The sequence below is a fragment of the Oncorhynchus clarkii genome, chromosome 12 (assembly GCF_045791955.1).
Source record: "Oncorhynchus clarkii lewisi isolate Uvic-CL-2024 chromosome 12, UVic_Ocla_1.0, whole genome shotgun sequence".
NCBI lineage: Eukaryota > Metazoa > Chordata > Actinopteri > Salmoniformes > Salmonidae > Oncorhynchus > Oncorhynchus clarkii.
The window spans coordinates 71,643,713-71,669,939 of record NC_092158.1 but is presented as its reverse complement, the minus strand read 5'-3'; the positions used below and the strand labels follow the sequence as shown (position 1 = coordinate 71,669,939).

At 41.8% G+C, this 26,227-nt stretch overlaps 1 protein-coding gene and 1 non-coding gene across 2 annotated transcripts; one reads left to right on the top strand and one right to left on the bottom strand.

Annotated features, from left to right (window-relative positions):
• The first annotated feature begins 131 nt into the window (after window positions 1-131).
• Window positions 132-26,227, top strand: LOC139422207 (C1q-related factor-like). Its single transcript, XM_071173375.1, has 2 exons — window positions 132-853; window positions 24,842-26,227. The coding sequence occupies exons 1-2, from the start codon at window positions 251-253 to the stop codon at window positions 25,019-25,021; spliced, it is 783 nt and encodes a 260-aa protein (XP_071029476.1). The 5' UTR covers window positions 132-250; the 3' UTR covers window positions 25,022-26,227.
• trnaa-ugc (transfer RNA alanine (anticodon UGC)) lies at window positions 22,691-22,766 on the bottom strand. The gene has a single exon. It is a non-coding gene; the product is annotated as a tRNA-Ala (tRNA).

Sequence of the window (26,227 nt, the reverse complement as noted above, 5' to 3'; positions counted from 1 at the left end):
GGAACTACCTCCGTGTGAGTGAAAGCAGTGAGGCGTATCAGTGAGTGTATGTGGGTCTCTCTCTTACACTCACACACTCGCCGCTCCTCCTCCTACTCTTCTTGGGATCCCAGTGTCCCTTTCCTCGGTGGCAGGCTCCCCACACCCAGCAGTCACCATTTCCGCCCCAGGGAGAGCCACGCTGGCAGCACAGCCCCTTCCCCGACTCAGCATCGGGAGGAAGACCCTGGTGGCGGCTGCCGTCGGGGTCATGCTGGTCCTGGTGCTGGTAGTCCTCATCCCCGTCCTGGTCAGCTCCGTGGGCACCGACACCAGCCACTTTGAAATGCTGGGTACCTGCCGCATGGTGTGTGACCCCTACCTGAACAAGGGCACCACGGCCAGCAGCACCAGCTCCAGTGGCATCCAGGCAGAAGCCGAGGCCCTCAGCGACAACAGCAACATGCCCTCCACGCTGGTGCAGGGCCCCCAGGGCAAGCAAGGCAGGCCAGGTAAACCTGGACTCCCTGGACCGCCTGGAGAGCCAGGGCCACCGGGGCCAGTGGGACCCCCTGGAGACCGAGGGTCTGGAGGGAGGACTGGGATTTTGGGGTTGGGGGGGAATGGAGCTATCAGCACGGCCACCTACAGCACAGTGCCCCGGGTGGCCTTTTACGCAGGGCTTAAGAACCCCCATGAAGGCTATGAGATCCTTAAGTTTGACGACGTGGTCACCAACTTGGGAAACAACTACGACGGCATCTCGGGCAAGTTCATCTGCAGCATTCCTGGCACCTACTTCTTCATCTACCATGTGCTGATGAGAGGAGGGGATGGGACCAGTATGTGGGCAGACCTCTGCAAAAACGAACAGGTGAGTCAATTCGCTTCTCCAAGTTTCTGTCTGTTTTATACTGCTCAGCCACTCAGCATAGAGGGATCTTATACGTTCTACCACTCATTGCTTACTGCTCTTTTTAAATAGCACTCCAATGGTTTCTCTGCTACAGACTCAGGTCCCTTCTAAATTACAGATATTTCTCCCTCCCCCTCTCTCTTTCTATCGCTGGGTGTCACCTGCGTCACCTGGGTGTCACCTGGGTGTCACTGTGGTAACTTTGTTGGTGGAGATTTAATCGGCGCTTCACACTCAAATTGCCCTGAAACCGCGTTATAATACTCTATTTCCGAGGAAACGGAAGGCTGGTGGGTAGCGAAAGCATCTGTCGTGCGCTCCCAAAAAACCCCTGAGCGAGCAGATGACGGTCACACAGCTGTGGCACCAAATGCGCCCAGAGAGAATGTGTAATCTGGCGCGTGTCCCCTCATTGCACAAATACACACTGACATTGCCCGCATCCCTCAAATCAAAGGACAGACACTTTCCCCCGAAGTCCATGTCACTTTCCTACTTGTTTCAAATTTGAGAAGTTTGCCATATAATACTGGTGTAATTGTTTATTTAACTTGGAATGTAAAAGGCGGTGAGAAAGTTGTAGGTGCCTGATTTATGGAAGCATCTATTTGTCAGTTCGGACTAGCGCTATAGACTCAGATTTTTACGCAGTTGTAACAAACCATTTATCTTTTCAGAAATAATATATTATATTATATTACCTGTAATTTCGGATCGTCTTACTTTCGCATTTCTGCTTGTGAAGACTAAATTGATTAGACAGGGAAATGCATGAAATAAGTGGAGTCACAGGAGTGCCCACTATAGCAGATGCAGCTTTTAGTCAGCCGAGAGATATTTTAAGAATTAAAAAAATTCCCAGACAGTTCCTATCATTATTATTATTGCGAAAAGTTTAATTGTGAACCAAGAACGGTCTGCTTCTCTGTGCTCGATACATCTGTGAACTGCAGCAAGTCAGCAAGTGATGCGTTCAGACACACATTACATTGTGCTACATTTAACTGTCGAGTTCACTTATTTAATTACATGTAATCTAACGTTGTACTCCTGGAGAGACTCAACAAGACCGCAATTATCCAAACGTCTCGTGCGTAAAACAAGAGGATGACAGCAAGCCTACTTATCCGTAACAGTGTGAACAGACTGGAAAATGTAAGTGTTGCTTATTATGTCGGGTGTATATGGTTGATAAAACAAGGAAATATTTGCGTGACATTCGCTTGAAATAAATATAATTTGCATGATGTATTCTCAGTTTTTATTTTTTTACGCATCACTTGACGGGTCTGGAAATGGATTTATTGCGCCCTGGGGGTGCTCTCAGGTACTCGAGTGTGTGAGACTCGAGAAACTTTCTAAAGCGCAGGAGAGTATAAGATAAATAGATATATATATATTTTTACCATCAAGTCATTTGCAATATGCATCGAGGCAATCATAAATTATACAACAGCTTTAGCGCGCATCAAATATTTTGTGATTGAACATCCTCTTATTATCTGTTAATGACCACTTGCGTATAGGGTAAAGGTCCCATCACCCTTTTACATGAAATATTACAGCTCCATTAGCCTATAGTGTATAATTAAAATCCTCACAATTATCTTTCATTAAGCCCCATGCAATGTTTTTCAATACCCAAACATCATGGTCTCCAACATATTGCTTTGTCAATTAGACTTACTTTGTTAGTTACTTTGTTGTTGTTTACTAGACTTACTTTGTTTAATGCTAATTAGGCTACGTTTATTTATTTTTTGTGGGTCTAAACTTTTTCTCCCAGTGTTTCTGCAGAACATTTTATTATAAACGTAAAGTATATCTATTTTACTTATTACCCTGATATTACAGCACTTAAGTGGTTTACATTATATTTTATAACGGAATAAAACCTTAATATGTAGTTCACACAGGGCACTGTAAATGTATTTGTCTTAATGACTGTATACAACTTGTCCTAGTCGGCCAGTGTCAAAATGTTTAAGGTGGACTTCATCTGTAAGGTTACCTTATAGGCCTACTGCTAACGCAGAGGTTAGGGTTTTTGGGGGTTGAGAGCCACACAACATCATGCCATTTCTGTTGAGCACATGCTTCCCTGCTATATTTTATGCTTTAACGGGTGTTTTGCCTAACACTTGTACACATAATATAATCGATTATTTCATAATTTACAGTCGGTTGCAATCTGATTCATGAACAGGCAACTCCCGCCTCCGACTCAAGACTAATGTGGACTTGATTGCAGCTATATTTTACATTTAGATGGGGATCTCCAAAGAGTCATCTGTTGTCAGAATAGGTCAGAGAGAGAACGCCCTCATTCTTTTTAAAAAAAGAGCGAGGAACACTTTCTTTCATAAAGGCATATAGATTTCTAGCAACTATAAAACACAATTGAAATCTATGTAGGCCTATCGGTATGTCTGGCAGCATATCTTACAGCCTCCAGGTTATTCATCTAATGTAAAACCTGTTGTTGTCAAATATAGGATAGGAAACAGATATTTTAATAAAGTCTTAATTTTTTTTGTGCACTGTTCTTCATATGTTGCCATAGAGAAATATCCATCCCATGGTCACAGAGGGTTGTTTTAATTGGTTAATTCTATTGTCCAACCACTTGAATTGGCCATTGCTTACTTTTACAATTACAGAGAAAATATGACTGAAATGGAAGGATACAGGTACACTGAGTGTACAAATCATTAAGGATATCTGCTCTTTCCACAACAAAGACTGACCAGGTGAATCCAGATGAAAGATATGGTCCCTTATTGATGTCACTTGTTAAATCCACTTCAACCAGTGTAGATGAAGTGGAGGAGACGGGTTAAAGAAGGATTTTAAAGCTTTGAGATAATTGAGACATGGCTTGTGTGTGTGTGCCGTTCAGAAGGTGAATTGGCATGGTAAAGTATTAAATCAATCAAATTTTATTGGTCACATACACATGGTTAGCAGATGTTATTGCCAGCGCAGCGAAATGCTTGTGCTTCTAGTTCCGACAGCGCAGCAATATCTAAAATGTAATCTAACAATTCCACAACAACTACCTAATGCACACAAATACACATGAGATGAGTAATGCAAGATATGTAAACATGATTAGAGTGACGTTATTGAAGTGCCTTTGAACAGGGTACGGTAGTAGGTGCCAGTCACACTGGTTTGTGTCAAGAACTGCAACACTGCTAGGTTTTTACGCTCAACAGTTTCCTTTGTGTATCAGGAATTGTCTTCCACCCAAAGGACATCCAGCCAACTTGACACAACTGTGGGAAGCCTTGGAGTCAACATGGGCCAGCATCCCTGTGGAACGCTATCGACACCTTGTAGAGTCCATGACCCGACAAGTTAAGACTGTTCTGAGGGCAAATTATTCTATATTAGCAAGGTGTCCATTATGTTTTGTACACTGAGTATGTAATTGTAAAGAGTGCTGGTTCTGGTCTCTGTGACCAGTGAGGTCAGAGCTCTCCATCATCCACTAAAATTGTGACATGAAGGCACTGTTACCAGAGCAACAGGCCCTTCTGGAGATGGGCAATTTTTCAGAAAGATAAATACCATTTCCGAGACATATCTGTTGGCGGTTCAGTTTGATGTTTTTGATCTTGTGTCTGTTGGACAGATACTGAGAGTGTGTCCTCGTGGGGAAGGCCTATTGTCCACGGCAGCTTTTGACATGTCACCCCCGAGGCACCTGGAGGCTTCAGCCATGCCATGGAATACTAATGTAACATTGTAGGAAGATAATGCATGTGAGGGGTTCAACATAAAGGTCGGGGTAAAATGTCAGTAACAATCTATCTGATGTACTGTACATTTTGTGTAATAGCATTTATAGACTAGGCTACTTTCTATTTTCACTCAAAATTGTGTTTTGGTGTGCTGGTGATATATCCATTTGAATGAGAATGTGATAAGATCACTGGACTGGACTAAAAAGTGATGAATTAAGTGAAATCCATTTCTGCCATGTTAGAGAGTGTCGACATGATAAGCATGGAGGGCAAGAAATCAAATAGACCAGAAAAAGTATCAGTCTGCTTGCTACTGACACAGCTCTTTGCAGTCATTTTGCAAGTCTCACTATGGTTCCCTGAGTTCAACTCCTTTGACCGATCCAAGCTGACAAACTTCTCACCCAGCAAACCCAAGGAGAGGCGAGGTGGCGTCTCCATGAAGGGCCTCTCCTCTATATATACTGTCTCAGTCCACCATAATGTTTACGGGGGGGGGGGTGTAAAAGTGTTGATACATAATAGGCGAAGGCGAACATATGTTCCTATAATGCACCTTCTGTTCCCGCTTCATCGTGTTCCTAAGAGTATCGAGGGGAGGCACTTAAGTTAGACACATCTCCAGAGGCAGGCAATGCACATCTCCAGAGACTGGGGCAATGTTTATAAAGTGGTAACTGCCTGGCTAATGAAACATGTCTCTCTCTCTCCCTCTCTCCCTCTCTCTACCCTTTCTCTACCCTCTCTCTACCCTCTCTCTCCCTCTCTCTCTCTCTCTCTCCCTCTCTCCCCTCTCTACCCTCTCTCTACCCTTTCTCTACCCTCTCTCTACCCCCCCCCCCCTCTCTCTCTCTCTCTCTCTCTCTCTCTCTCTCTATCGCTCTCCCTCTCTCCCTCTCCCCCCTCTCTCTCTCTCTCTCTCTCTCTCTCCCCCTCTCTCTCTCTCTCCCTCTCTCCCTCTCCCCCCCTCTCTCTCTCTCTCTCTCTCTCTGTCTCTCTCTCTCCCCCCTCTCTTTCTCTCTCTCTCTCTCCTCTCTCTCTTTCTCTCTCTCTCTCTCACTCTCTCCCCTCTCTCCCCTCTCTCTCCCCTTTCTCTACCCTCTCTCCCTCTCTCTCTCTCTCCCTCTCTCCCCTCTCTCCCTCTCTCTCCCTCTCCCCCTCTCTCTCCTCTCTACCCTCTCTCTACCCTTTCTCTACCCTCTCTCCCTCTCTCTCTCTCTCTCTCTCTCTGAGCATAGCTTAGGGGGGTGTAGCTTACACTCACTATAACCAGAACATCTTGCTAGAAAGGTTTGTGTGAGTCTGTGGGTCTGGTGTGGAGTTGAGACCCCAGTGTGTCTGTCTGTGTAGATTACTGTGAATGGTTATAAATGTGGGGTAACTCGTGCTGTGTCATTGATGAAGTGGCCATAGGAAGGCTGATGGTCCTAGAGCAGGGCTGTCTGGGCCGGAGCAGTCACTTGCTCATTTAAGGCCGAGAGAAGCTGTGTAGGGACTAGGAGGCTGGGGAGGACTGGGAATAGCAGACAATGACAGTATTTTATCATCCTTTGGCCTTGGTGCATCATGAAACTGCAGGTTCTCAGGCCCGAGCAGTTGTTCTGCACCCTGTATCATCTCCACCCCAGAGCCATGCTGTTTTTATCTCCCTCTCCTTCTTCCCTCTCCCTCTTTTGGTTCTGTGGGTTGCATTAGGAGAGTGTCAACATGGTCCCCAGCACCTTGACACATTTCAAGCTACACCAAAGAGTTAGCTCCTCTTGGTAAGCAGGCAAATACGATTCTATTTTCAGCCTGGTGCACTTCATCTGCTCTCCAAGTTCCCTCTCCACTCCTCTCCTCTCTCCTTGGCTTCTTTTTCCTGGCATTCTTTTACTCGCTTGACAACTACCTCCAACCAATCCCAATCTTCTCAGACGGATGTGTCAGAGTCTCGATTCCCTGAGTTGAGACACCCTGGGAGACGAGGCAATGACAATAAAGACAAATCCATTGCCACGCTACTACAAATGGAGAGAAATAAAAAAATAAGGAGGCGGAGAAAAGAGAGTTTAGTCATGCCAAAGAGCCTCTTTAATCGTAGGTTAGAACCTTGAACCAGATCCAGGATGTGTTTGTGCTCCTCCTCGGTTCCCGCCTTAATATTGTTATTAATCAGCAGAACCGTTTCGGAGTTAATTAAAAGCAATGACGTGAGCGTCACTCTCTCAGGAGGGCCCTGTGTGAATAATCACTCTGTCTCCTTCTTTAATAAGCTCCAGCGTCCTCCGAGCAGCGCACATGGCTCTTCCCCAACAATTACTGCTCCCTGCTTCCCGCCACACGGGCTCACATGCAAAAACACACACCTGCCCTCCCTCACTGTGTACTGCCCTCTACAAATCCTCTGCTCTGTTCGAGCCATCCAAGGTGACCTCCAGAAGTACACCGTCTATGCCCATCCCTTTATTGACAATTTAATATCAATATGTGTCTTGATTATTATTGGAGAAATACAGTTTGGCTCTTGGAGGTTAACATCAGGAATACTGTTTTGCTTAGAAAGCAAAAACACACTTGAAAGATTCTGGCCTGTAGTATAAAAATGAGGGGAAATCTTGGCACAGTCCGTCACTGGCTCTTTTGAATTGATGTATCCAAGTAGACACACGGTGCTGTGAAGTGAAGTACTGCGATCATCTTCACAGACTAGGTTTATTTACTTGTTTATCTGGATCCCCATTAGATTTTGCAGAGACAACAGCTGTTCTTCCGGGGGATCCACAAAAAACACAGAACATGACAAATAACAAAACACTGATACACTGATAGAATAGGACAGTCACACACATTTTTAACACAAAGATACACAAACAATACAACAACAAAAACAACAGTCCCCACCATTCAATGAGATGTAGTTTTTTTTCAAGGTAATTTTGTTGTTTGCTTTAGTAATTGGAGATGGAAGGGAGTTCCATGTGATCATATGGCTTTGCCGTGAATTCATTTTGGACTTGGGGACTGTGAAGAGACCCCTGGTGTTATGTCTTGTGGGCGACATATGGGTGTCTGAGCTGAATGTTATTTGATTATGCAGACAATCAGGAATTTTCATCACAATAATATTTCTCATAAAAACTAGAAGAGAAGCAGTGAATCTCTCGTCAACCCTCAACCAGGAAAGACTGGAATGCATGTTGTTGATGTTAGTTCTGTATGTGTAGTTAATGGAGAAGTTTTATTTTTTTTACAGCCAAATCTCTTTTTTTTTATGTAAAATGACATGTTATAGAGGGGAACAGATTATTTTTGATGTAAAATGACATGTTATAGAGGGGAACAGATTATTTTTGATGTAAAATGACATGTTATAGAGGGGAACATATTCTTTTTTGATGTAAAATGACATGTTATAGAGGGGAACAGATTCTTTTTGATGTAAAATGACATGTTATAGAGGGGAACAGATTCTTTTTTGATGTAAAATGACATGTTATAGAGGGGAACAGATTATTTTTGATGTAAAATGACATGTTATAGAGGGGAACAGATTATTTTTGATGTAAAATGACATGTTATAGAGGGGAACAGATTCTTTTTGATGTAAAATGACATGTTATAGAGGGGAACAGATTCTTTTTGATTTCACATGTTTTTTTTAGTATAATGTTACAGATAAAGTATGGAATGACACAATTTCATGTGTACCACATCTAACAACCTGTATCACTATACGGAGTGTTGCCGTTTGTAAAAGGACATATTTGGGTGTTTTTGGAATGTATTTTCGGTGCCCCCATACTACACAACAAGGACGAGGAAGTGATTTAGTGTTTGGGGTAAGTTTCTCAAAAACATGTGAAATCACACGAAAGGTGTCTGGACCCATCTATAACATGCCATTTACATCAAAATGTTTGATTTGGTTGCAAAAAATGAAACTTATCTTTTAATGGCAAGGCGCGCTGCTCTGTTTTGTGCCAGCTGCAGCTTTACTAGGTCTTTCTTTGCTGCATTTGACCATATTACCAGACAGTAATCAAGATAAGACAAGACCAGAGCCTGAACAACTAGTACAGTTGATTTTTGTTAATAACAGACATACCCCTCCCAATCTTCACAATAACTTGTCAATATGACTTGACCATGACAATTGACCATCTAATGTTATATCTAGGAGTATAGCTTCCTCAACTTGCTCAATGGTCACACAACTCCAGTTGAGGTCTTAGAGAATGTTTTGAACCAAATACAATACTTTTAGTTTTAGATGTATTTAAGACCAGTTTGTTACTAATCACCCATTCTGATATTGTTACTCCTTATTTATCCTCTTTATTTATTTCAGTGAGCTCACTGGCTTTGAGTGCTAATATGTTTAGTTTGGAATGGTCGGCTGTCACGGCCGTCCTCCTCTTCGTCTGAAGAGGAGAGGCGAGAAGGATCAGAGGACCAATATGCGGCGTGGTAAGTGTCCATGGTAAAATCTTTAATAAAGAAAGACTGAACACTATACAAAAGAGTAACAAAAACAATAAACCAAATTCGACCGTGAAGCTACAAAATGAGACCTGTGCTGACACAAGCCACTAACATAGACAATCACCCACAAACAAACAGTGCAACCCAGGCTACCTAAGTATGATTCTCAATCAGAGACAACCAATGACACCTGCCTCTGATTGAGAACCATACTAGGCCGAAAACATAGAAATGCCCCAAAACATAGAAAAACAAACATAGACTGCCCACCCAACTCACGCCCTGACCATACTAAATAAATACAAAACAACGGAAATAGAGGTCAGAACGTGACATCGGCAGACATAGTCATTCTAGCTTTGTGTAAGACCAGTGGCATATCATTTGAAAAAACTGAGAAAAGTAATGGCCCAAGGCAACTGTCCTGAAGGACACCACGCTGTATATACAGTTGAAGTCGGAAGTTTACATACACTTAGGTTGGAGTCATTAAAACTAATTTTTCAACCACTCCACAAATTTCTTGTTAACAAACTATAGTTTTGGCAAGTCGGTTAGGACATCTACTTTGTGCATGACACAAGTCATTTTTTCCAGCAATTGTTTACAGACAGATTATTTCACTTATAATTCACTGTATCACAATTCCAGTGGGTCAGAAGTTTACATACACTAAGTTGACTGTGCCTTTAAACAGCTTGGAAAATTCCAGAAAATTATGTCATGGCTTTAGAAGAGTCTGATAGGCTAATTCACATCATTTGAGTCAATTGGAGGTGTAACTGTGGATGTATTTCAAGGCCTACCTTCAAACTAACTGCATCTTCACTTGACATCATGTGAAAATCAAAAGAACTCAGACCAAAAAATTGGAGACATCCACAAGTCTGGTTCATCCTTTTGGAGCAATTTCCAAACGCCTGAAGGTACCACGTTCATCTGTACAAACAATAGTACGCAAGTATAAACACCATGGGATCACGCAGCCATCATACCGCTCAGGAAGGAGATGTACGTTCATCCTGGAGATGAACGTACTTTGGTGCGAAAAGTGCAAATCAATCCCAGAACAACAGCAAAGGACCCTGTGAAGATGCTTGAGGAAACAAGTCCAAAAGTATCTATATCCACAGTAAAACGAGTCCTATGTCGACATAACCTGAAAAGTCGCTCAGCAAGGAAGAAGCCACTGCTCCAAACCCGCCATGAAAAAGCCAGACTACGGTTTGCAACTGCACAGTACAGATCATACTTTTTGGAGAAATGTCCTGTGGTCTGATGAAACAAAAATAGAACTGTTTGGCCATAATGACCATCGTTATGTTTGGAGGAAAAAGGGGGAGGCTTGCAAGCCGAAGAACACCATCCCAACCGTGAAGCACGGGGTGGCAGCATCATGTTGTGGGGGTGCTTTGCTGCAGTAGGGACTGGTGTACTTCACAAAATAGATGGTATCAGAAAATTATGTGTATATTGAAGCAGCATCTTAAGACATCAGTCAGGAGGTTAAAGCTTGGTTGCAAATGGGTCTTCCAAATGGACAATGACCCCAAGCATACTTCCAAAGTTGTGACAAAATGGCTTAAGGACAACAAAGTCAAGGTATTGGAGTGGCCATCACAAAGTCCTGACCTCAATCCTATGGAAAATTTGTGGGCAAAACTGAAAAAGCGTGTGCGAGCAAGGAGGCCTACAAACCTGACTCAGTTACACCAGCTGTCAGGAGGAATGGGACAAAATTTACCCAACTTATTGTGTGAAGCTTTCGGAAGGCTACCCGAAACATTCGACCCAAGTTAAACAATTTAAAGGCAATGCTACCAAATACTAATTGAGTGTATGTAAACTTCTGACCCACTGGGAATGTGATGAAAGACAAAAAGGCTGAAATAAATCATTCTCTCTATTATTATTCTGACATTTCACATTCTTACTATACAGTGGTGATCCTAACTGACCTAAGACAGGGAATTTTTACTGGGACTAAATGTCAGGAATTTTGAAAAACTGAGTTGAAATGTATTTGACTATGGTGTATGTAAACCTCCGACTTCAACTGTATCTGATGTTAGAGAAGCTTCCATTGAAGAACACTCTCTGGGTTCAATTGGCTAAAAAACTCTCCAACCATGTGATGGCAAGTGATATAAAGCCATAGCAAGTGAGTTTCTTCAATAACAATGTATGATCAATTTCATAAGACTGCACTGAAATCTAACAATAAAGCTCAAACTATCATTTTATTATCCATTTATTTTAACCAATCATCTGTCATCTGAGTCAGTACAGTACTAGTTGAATTGCATTGCATTTGGTCAAACACAATATTCCCCATCAGTTTACTAAGAACAGGCAGCAAACTGCAAACTGGGTGTATGTTAGAGCCAGCAAAGGGTGCTTTACTGTTTTTAGGCAGTGGAATTACTTTAGCTTCGTTCCACGCCTGTGGAGACACAGTCCTTTAGGCTTTTGTTCAAGATAAAGCAAATGGGGGTGTCAATACATTCTGCTACCATTCTAAATTGTGTCCCATCAAGGTTGTCTATATCTGGTGGTTACTGATGGACAACAATAGTTCTTGCCCATGGTATCATTTAAGGTACTCCAGAGTCTTTTTCCATTGTGTTTTATGTCATTTATCTTGTTTTGGTAATATCATTTCTTCTTCTTTTTGTTAAGTTTAGTCACCAAATGTCTCAATGTACAGTATGTCAACCAATCAGCTGAGCAGCCTGACTTGTTTGCCACCGTTTTTGCATAATTGATTTGAACCATACACTTTTTAAATTCCTCGTTAAGCCAGAGGGCTCTAACAGTTATCACAGTTCATTTCTTAACAGGTACATGCTTATCAGCAATTGGCATGAATACTTTAACAAATACTTCCAGTGTTGCATCTGGTATAATTTCCTCATTACACATCTTCAACAACGGAGTCCTGAGAAAACATTTTGTATGATCTCTTATAAATGACATGGATTCCAAAGTTTTTGTATTTATTTTCGGTAATACCAATTACCCCACTGAAGAAATTATTTTAAAAAGTATACTTAGTCATTATAGATTTTACATGGGGGGGAAAAAAAGACTTAGAATAAAAAGGAACGTTTTACATCTTAGTCTGAGGGGGGTTTAACCTTCCAGATTGGGTATTGTATTAACTCAATACCCAGGGCTTTTTCTTGCGGCATACACCTATCAAGGATTGCTATGGGGCGCAATCGGGCAATGTAGGCTTGTACACAATCGCCCAACCTTAACACACACTCACAGACCCACCCTCTCTGTGTGTGGTTACAGTAGGCTAACGTATGTCAATGGTTTTAGGAACAGCAGTAACATCAGGCGGGATTTAGGCTACCAACTGCCTAGCCAGTTGTAGCTCAATCTTGGGGGCAATGATCACGCCCCCACACTGACTGACTGTGTGGTGGCTCATTGATTTAATGTTACGTTAGCCTACATGATACACCAGTAAAGTAATAAAATATATAGCTGTCGGCTATATTAGCCACGACTTACCGTTCTTTGTGCAGCTTCAAATGTCGAAACAGTTGGAAGTTGTTGCGCCTCCGTCTGTAATTTTCTTCCCGCATGTTTTGCAAGTTGCAATTCGTTTTTTGTTGATACAGCATCGTCTTTATTACCAAAAATAATAATTTTGGGTGTCATCTTTCCAAGGGCTCCATCTGAATTCACCTGCCGACGATCCTCTGCACTGCCACGCACAAATTTTTCCCAGCTGGCACAATTTGATTGGCTGTTGTCCGATTCAAACTGTAATGAAGAGTTGATTCTTTTTTTTTAATAGCATCATTTTTTATATTGGGCTCAGGGAGGGTATCAAGTCAGTTTGAGTCAAAAGGCTCAAGTCCAAGTTAAGTCAGGAGTCATTGGTGTTAAAGTCAAAGTCGAGTTGCAAGTCATCATATTTGTGACTCGAGTCTGACTCGAGTCCAAGTCATGTGACTCGAGTCCACATTGCTTATTTGAGTCAGAAAAGGATGTTCATTTGATAGGCAAGATATACAAAACCTTGCAGAGAGCATATCCAACTGACAATCTCTTAGAAGAAAATATAAACAGTTGGAACCAACCCTTAAAAAGAACTGATGTTGACACAAGATGGAGGGAATGTTGTAGCAGAACTAAGTAAATTCCAGTTAACGATGTATGTTTAATCCAGTATAAACAAATGTATAGAATGTATTATGGAAGATACATTTTTTTTTTTTTTTACAGCACACCGGCAGAGTCATGTCTTAAGTGTAAAACTAACAATGACTCAATAATCCATGCTCTCTGGGAATGCTATAAAGTCCAAAAGTTATGGGCGAGATAAAAAGATGGAGATAGTATTGAGATACCCAATGGGCTGGACGATTCTCTTCTCATCATGCATCTTGAAAAAACAGATACAAAAAACCTGGAAATCAATCTGTCAATTGACATAATGGAAACATTGTATTATGTATTATTGAAATATTGAAATAGAATGGGTGAGAGGTAGCCTAGTGGTTAGAGCATTGGACTAGTAACTGAAAGGTTGCAAGATTGAATCCCCGAGCTGACAAGCTAAAAATCTGTCGTTCTGCCCCTGAACAAGGCAGTTGACCCACTGTTCCTAGGCTGTCATTGAAAATAGGAATTTGTTCTTAACTGACTTGCCTAGTTAAAAAAAAACGAATTGGTACAATTTAAGGCAAACAATAATTCAGGCACTAGGAAAGGGGGTGTGAGCACGTGGGTCTGGGCAGATGAGATGTAGTTGTTGTTTGTGTGTGTCTGTAAGTTGTTGTTTGTATATATAAATTACTTTAGGCCCAACCTTAGGCACTTTGGCTTTCCTTGTTATTGCCACAATGTTATAGTCACTACAGCCAATGGGAACCGATACAGCGTTGCATCAAAGCTCTGCAGCATTAGTGAAGATATAATCAGTACAAGTGGATGTCACAGATCCAACACTATTATGTGTGTAAAGTATTATCCAAAGCAACATTTAGAAAATGTCTTTGTATTTCCGCCTAGAGGGCTGTTGAAGATACAATACCGAGTGAATGATGCTTTTATCTGCGTGTCATTTCCCAACCTATCAACATGCATCTCAGTGGTTCCTTCTTCATGTCTCTGGGGGTTTCTTAAGCTCTGGTGCACATCAACACAAGTCTGTTTAGCCTATTGCTGTGTATCCAGGTGTGACCCATGCAGTGTGTTTAGCATGGCAATCTATACACAGCAAATTGAACGAACATGAACCATCTGGATCCGAATCTGGCATGTTATATTAGTGTCTGTCTTGATTAATGAAACCTGTTTGAAAAATTTGGAGGAGAAAAAAAAAAGTGCTTTTCCCCGTAATTATCATATAAAAATTGGGCGACTGGAAGAAAGTTCAGGCGATGTTAAGTGTTAAAATACACATATATGCATTGCATTCATTTACTTGGTAGCATCTACTTTTCAGAATAGTCTAGACATTGTATCAATATATATCTGCAGTACTTTATTTTAAGGTACACATATCAGCCACTTATTTGTAGTTTATAAGTATATATATAATGATCTTATAAGGCCTTTATTATGTCATATTAGCCATATGTTGGACCTTAATCTTACGAGTTATTATTCAAAGTCATGTATTACTGGCCAATCCTTAATAACATCATTATTAGCAATACTAAAGGCATATTCATATTTAATAAAGAACAAGTTACACAAGAAACAGATTCTTAATAAACGGCCTCAATGTGGGACTGATAGGGGGATTGTACCTCAGTATGTGTTCCCTATTATAAGTGTGACCATATTTTTACTTGCAGAATTTGTTTCTCCATAAATGACCTCATTGGACAGAAAGGGGCACACCTCACCTCATCTATGCCATACAGCCAACATTCAAGTCATTTGATGTATAAAAAAAATATATGAGCAACTCATTTTCAATATATACTTCCATATATGGATGTTGACTGTATGGCATGATATAATGTGAATCGCAAAAGGTGGGCGCACCTCCCCACACCCATGAGCAAAACCATAATCATGTTCGCCTGAAACTAATTGTTTACATCAATTGTTCAAATCAGACTTGAATGTTGGTTATAGGACATATATCAATCAATGTATTATGTCATCAAACTACACAAATCCTCAGTTTCAGGCAAACATTAAATGTTTTTGCTCAAGGGTGTGGGGAGATGTGACCCTTTTTAATTCATAATATATCCTTATCCAGCCGAAATTCACACATATATATATATATATATATATATATATATATATATATATATATATATATATATATATATATATATATGGATATACTGTATATACTTTATAGAAATGTAGTTGTTTACATAATTTTGACTAGAATGTTGGCTGTATGGCATATATGAACGGAGTTGTGCCCCTTTCTGTCCAATGAGGTCATTTGTAGACAGTTAAAATAGGGAACACATACTGAGGTACAATCCCCTTACCAGTCCCACATTGAGAGTCTGTTTCTTGTGTTACTTGCTCTTTATTAAATGTTAATATGCCTTTATTATTGCTAATAATCATGCTATTAAGGATTGTCCAGTAATACATGACTTATAATGTTTGAATAAGAAAATACTTAGTTAAGGCCTAATATATGGTTAATAAGACCTGATTAAGGCCTTATACGCTACTTATATACACACTTATACACTACAAATGATTGGTTAATATGTGTACCTTAAAATAAAGTGTTACCACATCGGTATATCTGTCTCATCAGCTAAACAGTCTACTTAACATTCTGGTGCTAAAATAAAGGCAGAGAATATCTTTGGGCTAGGTTTAGGTTTTATAGCACTGAGACTGAGGGGCCGCTGTTCATTTCTGTATGTCTTCAGGAACAGAGAGCCTTTGTCTAGTGTAGACGGAGGTGTCTGGGGTAGGGAAAGGCGAGCTGCCCTCAGCCCTTGGTATTGATCCCACCATGTGCGTGCGTGTGTCTCTGTCTGTGTGCGTGCATTCATGAATGTTCCTGCATGTGTGTCACCCGTACCCAGTCTGACAGACCCAGGATGTAGTCTATGACCCTCACTCTATAATCAGCTGGAGAGGTAGCAGAGGCCTTGATTTGCAGTGTAATTGGACATCGGATTTGACACTCTGCCGAGTGGAACATTAGAAGCAGCCTAATTAGGTGCGGTAGGACTATTAAATGAAGATTTGCCCATGTTGTTAAGAAATACCACACACATTGGAAATGTCAAGATGACACCCGGCTGTCATCGCCAACCAACGGAGGAAAATCTATCATTTATCGTAAAAGTTTCCCAAAGGAAAGCAAACACAATCCCCATACTACTACTAATTCTCTCCAACGCCATCTCTTCTTCAGCCTGTCTGTGGTCTTGTCCCTTTAAATAGCAGAGCAGAGGCCAGAACTCGCTAGGACTTCATCTCCACTGTCATCTCCGATTGAATAGTTTATGAATAAGTGCTGTAACATCCCCATACATTGAAACACAGGAGAGTATGGTCTAAAATAGCCTCTGGGTTTCCGTCTGGAGATGACTGACTCCTGCATGACATTGGTGTTGACTCACAAGACTCCTTCATTATAATGGGAGCACATACGGGGGACGGGAAAGCGCCCATGGGCCTGTTCTTATGTAAACATCTCTCTCTCTCTCTCGAAGCCCTGACATCTCGCCATCACCCAATTCAAACCATTCTGATAACCCCCAACCCCCTCTCTCACAGTACAGGGAAACCTCATGTCAATGGCTCCAAAGTGACTCACACTAAGTTACTGTATGTGCTTAACAAGGTGGCTCTCCCCTCTAAACATGAATATGGGAGATATCAACAATCCATCCAGCCAGAAATGATGAATAGGGCACTTCATGAAAAATGCATGCGGCAGCAAAACGTCTGAACCTGCCTCTCCTTCAAGACTATTAGCACTTTCTGCCTAAGCTGTGCCTCGTTAGGGAGGTTTCTCACACTGCAAAATGCTCCTCTCAATACCCCATAATACTTTGTGTTGCATTTCAAACAATAATGGTTTCTTAAAATTCATAGCGACTAAAATAACTTGCCTTATGTTGTGCAAGGGTTCAACGTGTCACCAGATTCTACCCTAAAAACACTGTGTTACCAAGGTGCAGGGAGTGAGTGGGGATTGAGACTGAGCAGTGCTGAAAGTTGAGCATTTCTCACAGCATCTGACTGACAAGAGTGAGTCACAAACAGGCAAGAGTGGCTGGGCCACACGCAGGTCAGAGTTGACCCTTCCCCCTCTACCTCTCTCTGTTTCTCCTCTCCTCTTCCTCCCCTTTCCCAGTGATAAGTCTGTGCCAATACATCAGCATCACAACAAGCCAGAGGATTTTACAGCCCCATTGTTATCACTGTTGCCCCATCCATCGCCTCTGTGTTTTGTCGTGTCATTATCCTCCCGAGTGGTTGTTGTAAAACATAATGCATTTACGTGATGACAGGCTTTGATTTTCCTTGACACCCAGTGGGAGGGACACTTTGGCATTACATAAACAATTGTGTAAACTGTGGAGAGGTTCATGCAACGAAAGGCATTCACGTTACCAGGAAAAAAAGCCCTGAAGGTACAAACAGTACAGATGCAGTGATTAATGCACAAAGCCTTTCTCTCCTTCTCTCAACAACGTATCATGTATTTAAACATGTTTCTTTTGACACCATGACAACCTTGCTCAGAACAACAGCTGACACCAAAAATCTATGGGGCAACGGTCTTTTGACTAGGTTTGTGTATGTGTGTGTGTGTGTGTGTGTGTGTGTGTGTGTGTCTTTGAGCATGCGCAAATGTGTGTGTGTGTGCGCGCATGTGTACCTCTGCGTGTGTGAGTGTGCATTGGTGGTGTGGGTTAGGAGATGTGACAGGGTTGTGACAAGGTGGCTAAGCTGCCATCAGGCATGCGGCTCACGGTTGGGTGTTCAAACCCAATTAGGTGGCGGTACACTTGGATTTAGAAAGAGGCGAGCGAAGTTTAAAGAATGGAAGCTTAATGGTGAGTCAACAAGTCCCTGCCAGAGAAATGTCAGAAGTTGTCCTCCATCCAGACATGTCCTTGTCACTACTACTGGAGAGAACATATCGGTGTCCAAGAGGGACTGTTACTGACACCAGCAAACAGCTCGGCCAACGAGGTCCTATTCCAGTGCAATATTTCAATGGGTTGTTTGGATCTTTTGTATTGGCAATCAATACAACAACACAACACCAGGCATTTCAGCTGTTAGCTATAGGATAATGCAAAATGCCATCGCAACTCAACATGATTCCCAACTCCGTAGAACTAATCAGCTTTAGCAGAGGACAGTGAATATGCAAAAAGCTGTCGTCCCTTCATCTCAGAGGCCTATTATAGGTACGAGTGCTGGCATTATTGATAAACTCCACATTCATATTCAAATGCATTCAGAATGCGAGCGGAGTCGAATGGAGTGGTATTCACCGTGGAGTCTGGGGTGGGGGGCATTATCTATTAAGCTGAAGCAGCCCAGCCTCAGCCCTCAGCTCCCATCTCTCTCTAGTGTTCCAGTACCACGCAGAGCATTATTCAATCAGAGGCATCACAGCGACAATGTGACGGATGCTAACATGCTTCAGCAGCCACGGCTGGGGGGAGACGAGACAACGTCAGACGACTCTGGGGCCATTTGCATTTGCTGGAGTAGGCTAGGCTGGCCTGGGCGCTCACGCTTTGTTTGTTGTGTCAAGAGTTCCACGTCGATGTTCTATTTTGAGGCCATGCTCTGCCAGTTGCCGTTTTGTTCTCTCTTTCCATCTCGCTGCTTCTTTTGCTCACTCCCCACTTCTCTCTCTTTCTCTCTCACTTTCTAAAGTCTAACCTATGGCTTGCGCTTCCAGCTTGTGAGTTGTTCCGCGTACAGTGTGAGGGTAAATGATGTGGCTTCTCTGTCGTTGTGTACAACAGTGACTAAGCGAAAGACATAGAGAATGAACAATGAATTGAGCCATGAATGACCGTTCCAATCTCAATGATGTAATATGACTACAGGGTGGTCAGATTCTTTGCAATCAATAGTTGCTGAGAACAAATGCATTGGATTTCTACTAGCTGAAGGATAGTCCTCGGCAAGTTGACTTCCTTAACTTTCTAACACAAGGAGTTGAAGCGAGTCATATCGCACACCTCTGACAACAGAGGTCCCAGAGTTCAATGTGAATGCAATAAGAGAAATATTTGAAGAAGTCTCATCAAAATCCCCATAGACAGATCCAACCAAGTCCCTATCCGCCGCCCACATCCGGCACCAAGCAGCAACCTTCTAATAAGAACGTGTTGACTTTGTGTGCTCAGGGCGAATCATCTCATATTAATATGCAGTGGACGACTGCTGCTACGGATCAGGAGAGAGAGCTTTGTTTGCACATCGATATGAGCCTTAAGATTTAATCAGGAAGGTAAACAATGAAAAAAGACTCATAGATGCCTGTAGTACATTGTGCCATATATAAACCTACACCTTTAAGGCTGGCTTCAGCATAACTGTTTGGCATAGACCTTCATAGCATTACTCAGAGTACTTCACCTTGAAAGTGGCAAAAGACATGGCAAAGATCTCCATGCAAGCTGGAATGTCTTAGCTACAGACAACTGTTACTGAACATTCCTCTTATTCTGGTTGAGAATAATCTAAGGTGTCTGGCATGATTGTGTCTCAACAGCCACAATGACTTCCTTCCTCTGTTGTGAGAAGAGTGGAACAGACAAGAGGGAGATAAACTAAGGAGAAGGCTTCATGAAATCACTGAGATTTCACAGATTCTCATTATCGTGACTGTCTGATGGTCAGCAGGGTGCTTCATACCCAGCTGTCAAAGAAGTAGGCCGATTCCAAAGGACTGGCAAGGCTTCCAAGATGCCTGAATGTGATGAAAGCGATGAGGCACGGATGTCAGTAGATAAAATGCTGCTCCACGTGAAATAGTGTACCATCGTATTGTCTCCATGGTGAAAACGTTCAGCTTTTCCATCTGTCACAAGACCCGCTAAAGAGAGGGGATGACAGGCACATGATGTGTTAGCAGTGGATGTGTGCCCTATCAATGTTGAATATGATCTTGCAGTGCGCCAAATATAACAGGTGTATACTATACCATGGAATGCTTACTTACAAGCCCATTCAAAGTTATGTAGAGTTAAAAAGACAAATATTTTCCAAATAAAAACGGAAATAGTAACACAATAAAATAGCAATAACAAGGCTATATACACGGAGTACCAGTACCGAGTCAATGGGCAGTGGAACGAGGTAGTTGAGGTAATTGCGGTAGTTGAGGTATTCTCAACTCTTCTTCACATGCCCTTTGAGTGGCTTTCCGTTTCTCTCTCACTCAGTTTTAGTCTTTCATAGTTTCTAAAGACTTTCATAGACCGCCTTTAGAAGACTGGACAAAAGTTTTCCCAGCTTTAAAGGAGAAAAAATATGGCCATGTTTTTTCATATTGGTTGATTTCTTAAAGCCTTTAGAGGACGAAATATCCTTCCTCTGACAGTTGTCATTATGCTCGCGATGATGGGACGTTTTCAGTCAATTTCGTCATTTATTGATCATGCATTGTCACTCACATCATAGCTTAGCTTAGACTGGTTTTTAAACACAATGTGTCAAATCAATACATGTATCTCTCAAACACTTTGTTCAGCACTGATTAGGGACTGACTGAAATGCTGTTATTTGATTAAATCGAATAGACAGCTTCAATGTCCCTGCCTGTTGCTTGTAGTGACTCACAACCCATCATAGCTATTGGGCATTAGTTCACTTTGCTTTCATTGAATTAGCTTTCATTGAATTAGCTTTCATTGAATTAGCTTTCATTGAATTAGCTTTCATTGAATTAGCTTTCACTGCATTTTCACAATGTGCATATTGTGTTTCTCCAATTAAAATGTCAGTCAAATTGTCAGATAATTTAAGTTTCGATGACTTTATCTTTATATAGACTGCCTTCTAGTAAAACATTTAAAGATTGACATTACATGACATAATGCATATGGTTAACTATCTGCTCTCACGACTTGGAAAAGATAAAAACAAAGACATTTTAAAACTTCTTATGGCTGCAGGGGCAGTATTGAGTAGCTTGGATGAAAGGTGCCCAGAGGTGCCCAGAGTAAACGGCCTGCTCCTCAGTCCCAGTTGCTAATATATGCATATTATTATTAGTATTGGATAGAAAACACTCTGAAGTTTCTAAAACTGTTTGAATGATGTCTGTGAGTATAACAGAACTCATATGGCAGGCAAAAACCTGAGAAGAAATCCAAACAGGAAGTGGGACATCTGCGGTTGGTCGATTTTCAACCCAGCCCCTATTGAATACACAGTGGAATATTGGTTATGTTGCACTTCCTAAGGCTTCCACTAGATGTCAACCATATTTAGAAACTTGAATGAAGCTTCTACTGGGATGTGGGGCTGGATGAGAGTTATTTCAGTTAGTGGTCTGGCAGAGAGCCAGGTCCTGGTCACCTGCGTTCCATGGCTTTTCTACAGACAACGGAATTCTCCGGTTGGAACGTTTTTGAAGATTTATGATAAAAACATCCTAAAGATTGATTCTATACTTAGTTTGAAATGTTTCTGTAATATAAAATGTTAAAGTTTTCGTCCGACGTTCGGCTGGACCTGCACGAGTGTTTGGATTTGTGTACTAAACGCCCTAACAAAAGTAGCTACTTGGACATAAACAATGGACATTATCGAACAAAACAAACATTTATTGTGGAACTAGGATTCCTGGGAGTGCATTCTGATGAAGATCATCAAAGGTAAGGGAATATTTATAATGTTATTTCTGATTTCTGTTGACTCCAACATGGTGGATAATTTGTTTTCTTTTTCTGATCGCCATCTCAGATTATTGCAGGGTTTGCTTTTTCCGTAAAGTTTAAAAAAAAATCTGACACAGCGGTTGCATTAAGGAGAGGTATATCTATATTTCCATGTCTAACAATTGTATTTTCATTGACATTTATAATGAGTATTTCTGTAAAATGATGGCTCTCTGCAATATCACCGGATGTTTTTGTAAACTAGTGAACGTAACGCGCCAATGTATACTGAGATTTTTTAAATATGAACTTTATCAAACAAAACATACATGTATTGTGTAACATGAAGTCCTGTGAATGTCATCCGATGAAGATCATCAAAGGTTAGTGATTAATTTTATCTCTATTTGTGCTTTTTGTGACTCCTCTCTTTGGCTGGAAAAATGGCTGTGTTTTCTGTGAGTTGGTGGTGACCTAACATAATCGTTTGTGGTGCTTTCGCTGTAAAGCCTATTTGAAATTGGACACTGTGGTGGGATTAACAACAAGATTACCTTTAAAACGGTATAAGATACATGTATGTTTGAGGAATTTTAATTATGAGATTTCTGTTGATTTGAATGTGGCGTCCTGCACTTTCACTGGGTGTTGTCATATCAATCCCGTTAATGGGATTACAGCCCTAAGAAGTTTTTAACTGACACTCTTATCCAGAACAACATTCAGTAATTACATGTTAGTAGTTTTTCCCACACTGGTCCCCTGTGGGAATCAAACCCACAACCCTGGCGTTGCAAGCACCACACTCTACCAACTGAGCTACACGGGACCCTCATAATTACAGCAGAAGTAGAGGGAGGGAAGTGAAATACATAGATTAATTAGACAGCAAGTCTCCCTCCCTGTCTCTCTCTACTCTTCCACCCATCCCTCTGTTCTCCCGCTCTCCCCTAACTCTGGCACACAGACAATCACTGACAGGTCTAGAGGGTTAAACCCCATCAGTGCGTTGTTGCAGGAGGCCTGTGCCAGCCCCCTGGCCCTCAGATGTGTCAATAAATCCATTGTGTGTGGCCACTGGTTAAACGGGCCAATTAATTGTCCCATCTTATCCCTGCCACCTGCTCAGCCAGGCTGCCGGGCGGCACACCATATCTGGGACCCTGCCCATGCTTTAGATTCAGATCCAGAAGCTTTTTAGAGAAGAAATGCATGGGAAAAAGAGTAGTTTGATTGAGTTTATGACAGCTGTGTTTTACATTGGACAGATTACAAAAGATTCTTAGCTACAGACAATATCAGGGTTTATGTCAACTAAATGTATATCTCAGATGCTTTGGTCTTCCAAATTGTATGGTGCTGATGCTATTTATTTAGGCCCTTATCTTTCTGTGCTTGTGTACTGGTGGTGTTTTGATTTATTTAACCAGGTAGGCAAGTTGAGAAAAAGTTCTCATCTACAATTGCGACCTGGCCAATGTGATGTCCAATGTGATGTCTCAGTGCAGTACAATCTGCCGCACTTCAATTTATTTTTGTAAAACTCTACATGAATGGTCAATGGTTAGCTTTAAAAAGTATTTATTTCTGTCGCATGCGCGCGCGCGCACACACACACACACACACACACACACACACACACACACACACACACACACACACACACACACACCCACACACAGTTATTACTGTCAAGGCACCCGTTTCTCACTACAGCCCACACCGTTCTCCTAGGAGAGAAGAGAACGTTTCAGATGGAGCTTAATTAGCCAGGACCAGAGGTCAGGGAGATCCAGCTCCAAACACTCAGACTGCCAAGCAGTCTGGCAATACCATACTCACCACATAGGCTACGGCCAACATAAATGCAATTGCTATGGTAGATTTACAGTAATTTATTAATTCAATCACACTTACAACATATCTTACTTTCACAGTATTTTCTCATTCACTAAAGAATAGGGATTTATTTTTCACTTCTTATAAGTTGATGTGGGGTGGGTGTCCTTGATGCATTTCACTGTAACTCCTCAGTAGTTCCCTCTACACTCAGAGGGAGTGAGGTAAAAAAAAAAACATATTGGTTCCAGATAGAAGCATTTTGGGTTCCATGTAGAACCCTTTCCACAGAGGTGGAACCAACAAAGGGTTCTCCTATGTGGAGCGTCAAATTACCCTATAGCCCTTTCCTGCAGTCGAATTACCTAGTGGCCTCATGGGTGGAATGTTATTAATATTTTTCATAATGAATAAACATTATATAGAAAAAAACTGCAGAAAATCCGTTATTCCCATGTAAAAAATGTCTTCTGTGATGTATATAATGTGTATTATTGGGATACAAACTGAAAAATGTAATACATTTCAACTCTATATCTGACATGATACAGGTGTGTTCTTCTTCTAAGCCCATAACCATGTGTGTGAGGTGTATACTTTTGTTTGAGTAGATTTGTTTACCAAAAAACTCTCCGTGTGACCCTGATTTCGCCCACTGCAGTAAAAGCTTTTAAGGTTCTAGATGGTACTTTTTATTTTATTTCTAAGTGTATAATAGAACCAGGTCACCAGGAGAGTGAGCCCCGTTGTTGGTTTTCTTAGAATGTCTACTCAGGTGGAGAACACTGAGCAGCGCTTTGATCAGAGACAACAACCATCTGACCCGACTCCCCAGTCCACCGCCTTCAATTCACGGTGGAACGTTCAATGACGCACCAATGACAGCCTAATTAAAATCATGTTGTGGTGTGTGATGCGCCAGAAGGCTCCTGACCCGTCACTTGTTGTTTTTGTGAACAAGGCTAAATCAAAGCATGGCAACAGAAATCACTTCCATTTCAGATCAAATGAGTGCAGAATGTTTCTCTAACCTACACATCCTCTCTTTCCTCTCCTCTCTGTTCCAGGTGCGAGCCAGTGCCATCGCCCAGGACGCTGACCAGAACTATGACTACGCCTCCAATAGCGTCATCCTCCACCTAGACGCAGGCGACGAGGTCTATATCAAGCTGGACGGGGGCAAGGCTCACGGCGGCAACAACAACAAATACAGCACCTTCTCTGGGTTCATCCTCTACGCCGACTGAACCCACCCAGGTGCCACGTCCAGAGAGAGAAAGACAAAGTAAGAGATTGAGAGAAAGAGTTGTAAATGAGGGAAGGAAGGGGTTAAAAGCCAGAATGCTTTCTAGTTTCCTGGTTGTCTCCATCGTCACACCAACCTCTGCTTATAAAACACATCAGCCCCAAATCAAGGTTCTCCAGCTCAGCTCGGCCTGCCTGTCTGCCGTGCTGTGAGGGAGGGAGGGAGAACATGATGATAGGGGAGGGAGTAGTGAGGAGTGAAGCTTGGTAGAGAGAGGTGCCCTCCTCATCAGAATTCTAACCTGTCAGTTGCTCCTCGCTTTCCTCTTCCTCAAACTGGAAAATAAACCAACTAACGCCAAGTGGATCCGGCCTCATCATCTTCTCTCCATAACAGTTGGCTATATGGACGCTGTTGACTGAAATTGTCCTATCTTGTCGTTGTGTGCTTTTCTTTAGAATGTCGGTATTTTACTTTTGTAAAAGATACTACTACATTGTATATTTACACAAAAGAGGATATTAAAAATATGTTTGTCCCTTGTGAGATAAAAAAAACTTGATTTTGAGAGAATGGTTTTGTGAGATGTTGATTGTGATTCAGAAGCCTTTAGCTGAGAAATGGAAATGAAAGGTGTCATTATGGTTTCTAACGATACATGATTTCTTGGATTTGACAGCCTGCTATCACATGGTGTTTGTTTATGGGTGATGTCAGCTGTGGGAACACAGACCTGGTTTGTGGCTGAATGTTATTCATGCAAGGCATGTTATACAGATACAACATGACATTTGCCCTTGTCCCATCAAACATATCTAGAGTCTCTATCCTTGCCCCTTGTCCCGTCTCTATACCCTTATCCTATTTGTCTATACAGGGCCAAAGTGGGTTGAAAATAGACTCAAATGTATATTAGATGTTCTAGTTACGTAGATATCCTCCACCATCAATGAAGCCACATATTCCGATTCTGAGGTAAACTATTTGATAAAAAACAGTGTCCATTACTTCAGCTTCGTCCTCGAGCACTCTGCTGTGGTGAAGTAAAACATATCAAGCAGAGCAAGGAGAGAGAGAGAGAGGGAGAGAGATGGGGGGAGAGAGATGGAGGGAGAGAGAGATGGAGGGAGAGAGATGGAGGGAGAGAGAGATGGAGATAGAGAGAGGGAGAGAGAGATGGATATAGGGAGAGAGAGATGAAGATAGG

What these genes read in the sequence shown, in the direction of transcription:
- LOC139422207 (XM_071173375.1), top strand. Translation starts at nt 251, where the DNA reads ATGCTGGTCCTGGTGCTGGTAGTCCTCATCCCCGTCCTGGTCAGCTCC. An exon ending in ACCTCTGCAAAAACGAACAG is followed by an intron (nt 854 to 24,841) that starts GTGAGTCAATTC and finishes TCTCTGTTCCAG; the next exon opens with GTGCGAGCCAGTGCCATCGC.